The sequence below is a fragment of the Microtus ochrogaster genome, unplaced genomic scaffold, assembly GCF_000317375.1.
Source record: "Microtus ochrogaster isolate Prairie Vole_2 unplaced genomic scaffold, MicOch1.0 UNK8, whole genome shotgun sequence".
In the NCBI taxonomy this organism is placed as follows: Eukaryota; Metazoa; Chordata; class Mammalia; order Rodentia; family Cricetidae; genus Microtus; species Microtus ochrogaster.
In genome coordinates this window covers 4,388,803-4,392,299 of record NW_004949106.1, presented here as the reverse complement: position 1 = coordinate 4,392,299, position 3,497 = coordinate 4,388,803, and the positions used below count along the sequence as shown (strand labels likewise).

Genomic DNA, 3,497 nt, shown 5'->3' with positions numbered 1-3,497 from the left:
AAATCCTTAACTATTCCATGCCTTAGAATGAGAAACCATTACAGAACTCCCCCTCCCCCCCGCCCTGTATTGCTCGACGTTTTTGTGACTTGCTAATAGTAAGGCATATGCACCTTTGTGCAGCCGGTCCAGGTTTCCCTCACAGCTTCACACAGGGGCCTCTCACGGCCTCCATGCAGAACCCCCCCGACATGCCTGGCCTCAGCAGCTTTCCTGAGTTGAGGAAGAAGATTCCATGACCCCTTTCTTCCACCCTTAACTCTAAAGCCAGAACCACACGGCCAAAGCTGCCAGGCTCTGCGCTTGCTGGGGCGGGAACGTGATTTCCCTGCTCATTGACATTCTCACCAGCTTTTTGTGTTTGGTGGTTTCCTTCACCACCTAAACTAGGCCTTCTTGAAACTTCTCTGAGGACGAGGGTGCCTGAGGCTCAGGCCAGCCTCTGAGGAATGGGATTACAGGTGTGCGCCATCACACCTGATCTAAGCTGTTCTTTGTATTCCATTTCTCAGTCTGTTTTCCTCCGTGAACACGGGACTTAGCTTCATTCTGCTTCCCGGTGACCCTTTTCCTTCAGTCTGTACGTTTTGTATTTTAACTTGCTCAGCCCGCTTTTTTTTTCCTTATAAATCTTCATTAGAGCTAACACATTGGTTATTAACCACACAGCAGAGTCTAGTCTGTTTTGAGATTTCCTCTGCCAACGAACTAATCCAAACCTCTCCACTTCAGCCTCAGGAAGAGTCTTCTAACAAGGGCAACATGCAGACACATTCTTCACCAAAACATCACCTCTCCAGGCAACATAGTAAAATTCTTCTCCTCCGAAACCTCTTGAGCTAGCCCCCCCCAGTTCAAATCATCCTCAGCACCACTGTCTCCCCTCTTTCTACTGGAGGCCCACTAAGCCCCACTAAAGTGTTTAACTGCTTATCTAATCCAAACTCCCAAGGTCCTCATTCTTTCACAGCAATACCCCAGTCCCTGGTACCAACTTCTGTCTGAGTCAGGGCTTCTATTGCTGTGAAGAGACAATATGGCCACGGCGACTCTTCCAAAAGAAAACATTTCATTGGTACTGGCTTCTGGTTTCAGAAGTTCAGTCCATTATCATTGAGACAGGGATGGCGCTGGAGGAGCCCAGAGTTCTGCATCGGGGATCTGCAGGCAGGAGGGAGTGAGCTGACTCCCACACTGGTGTAGCCTGAGCATTGGAGACCGCTGTGCTTCCTCCAACAAGGCCACACCCCCTGATAGTGCCACTCCCTCTAGGCCAAGGAGCCACATACATTTAAATAGAATTTAAATGAAATTAAATAGGAGCCACACCTATTTAAACCACTGCACTTCCCCAAGCAAGTTATCTGGAAGCCAGGTCACCGAGGTGTGTGCAGAGACGTCCTATAATACAGAAACCAGGAGCCGTAGGCAGAGACTGCTCATTAGTTTCCCATACCCGAAATAACCACACAGAAAGTGTGTTATTACAACACGGCTTGGCCTATTAGCTCATGCTTCTTATTGGCTAGCTCTTATATCTTAAATTCGCCCATTTCTATTAATATGTGTATTACCATGTGGATGTGGCCTACAGGTAAGGTTCCATCCGGTGTCTGGTGGCTGTCTCCTGCAGCGGCTGCATGGCTTCTCTTTGACTCCGCCTACTCTCTCCTCCCCTAACTGCTTGGAATTCCCGCCTTGCCCTACTCTATGCTGCCGTAGGCCCAAAGCCGCCTCTTTTATTGACCAATGGTAGTAAAACATATTCACAGCATACAGAGGGGAATCCCACATCAAGGAGCTACGTGTGCTAGCCCCTGGTCAGCTAGGATACCTAGAAGTGGAGACTCCGGATGTGCTTGCACTCCTGGTTACAACAGCCTGTTGGTGGAGCGACCTACGGACTCTCCGGTGCTCCTTCCCTTCCACTGAGAGAGCTAGGAGAATTGGGGTGCCGTCCTTCACAGGGCATTCAGCCGCTGACTAGCCCCTCCTTAGCTACGTTGGTAGTTCTAAAAATAAACTGGAGGGAAGACTGGGAAGTGCTGACCTTTGTAGGCCCTAGAACCCCATTTCTTAGTCTTCTTAACCCACTTGTCAGCAGCAGCAGCAGGAGAGGACTCTGGGAAACCCCTTTTAGGATCTTCTTCCTGGGGAATCAAGTTCTGAAGTGTGCATATTTATAGAGCTGACATTTTTGTCCTGTGGTCAAGTGGCATGCACATCCTTAATCCCTTTGTTCATGCGGCCAGGAGAATTCAGGGCCCAGCCCTTTGGGAACGGAAGAGTTAGGGTGATGTCTTCCACCTGCTTCTGTCCTCTGCCGTTAGGGAAACTGGGAAGTCAGAGATTTGCCCTGGTTGTCCAGTGCACGCCTGGGTGGGGCTGCGGCTAGTGGTGCCTCCGCCTTCTCCATCCGTCCAGGGTGGGTAGTTATCACTGCCTAGCCTGGAGGGTCCTGTCTTATTCCCGACACTCTCTCAGAAAGAGCCGATCAGCGTGCAGATGGTCATGGGTTGCACTCCTGTCTGAAGGAGGCAGGAGCCTCAATTCTCCCATGCTGCGGGGCCACTGCCCTTCTAACTAGAAAGGCTCCCTCGGCTCAGATGACTGGTCTTACCGCAGGGGAAACTGCATCATGTAATATTCTTTTGGGGTGCTTTTTCAGAGGTCAGTTTAAAACTTCAAACTCTTTCGAAGACCCTGCCAGCCAGAAGGTCATCTGTCCTATCCCGAGTGAAGTAACTCTTCCAGAAAAAACAAGTCTGTCATGGAAGAACTGTGAGTTCCTGGTGAATCGAATGTGCCATTTGGAAAACCTCATCGAGTCCTTGAAGAGGAACATCTTTCATCTACAAACTGAAAAGGAACTGAATCCGCAGAAAACAGGTACGGCTAGAAGAGGGTTGCAGGGAACTTGGCGCTGTGCAGCCCTTGCCGGTTTTGTGCCTCCCGTGCCTCTATTCACCTTGCTGCTCTGCCCTCTGTGCCGTGCCCAGCTTTTCTGAAGGATCAGCTGAACACGATCCAGGAGGAGCACACCACGGACCTGAAGCTGCTGCACCTGGAAGTGTTGAATCTGCGCCAGCAGCTGAAAGACGTCCAGGAGGAAGAGGACACGGCACAAGATGAAGTCCAGACATTGGCGGCCACTGAGACAAAGGTTTGTTGTTCAGTGTCCTCCAGTGCGGCTGCCCCGGCAGAGGCAACAGCACCACAAAGCTGGATTACCAATGGACGATAGTGATGGTCGGTTCTCGACGTCTGAGATTTGTCTGCACTGCTAAGGTCCGTTAGTGAGTCTTTTCTGTGTTGCTCCTAGACCCCTTGCTGTGTATAGAAGACAGTAACCATCTAGATTCTGTCCTCTTTAAGAGCTGATGGTATTTGGGGAGGCAAAACATGACAGACTGAATAGGAAAAAGGTAGTGGTGGTCTATACCTTTTTAAATGCATCCCAGACACAAAAAGCAGCCACAGCACTTGTGTAGTGACTC

General features: G+C 50.2%; 1 protein-coding gene across 1 annotated transcript in view; it reads left to right on the top strand.

The window, feature by feature from the left end:
- Window positions 1-3,497, top strand: part of Ccdc150 (coiled-coil domain containing 150) — a 71,242-nt gene that overhangs the window by 9,937 nt on the left and 57,808 nt on the right. The window contains exons 3-4 of the mRNA XM_005366420.2: window positions 2,669-2,889; window positions 3,000-3,163. Coding sequence (XP_005366477.1) covers window positions 2,669-2,889; window positions 3,000-3,163 — 385 coding nt within the window. The remainder of the gene's footprint in view (window positions 1-2,668; window positions 2,890-2,999; window positions 3,164-3,497) is intronic.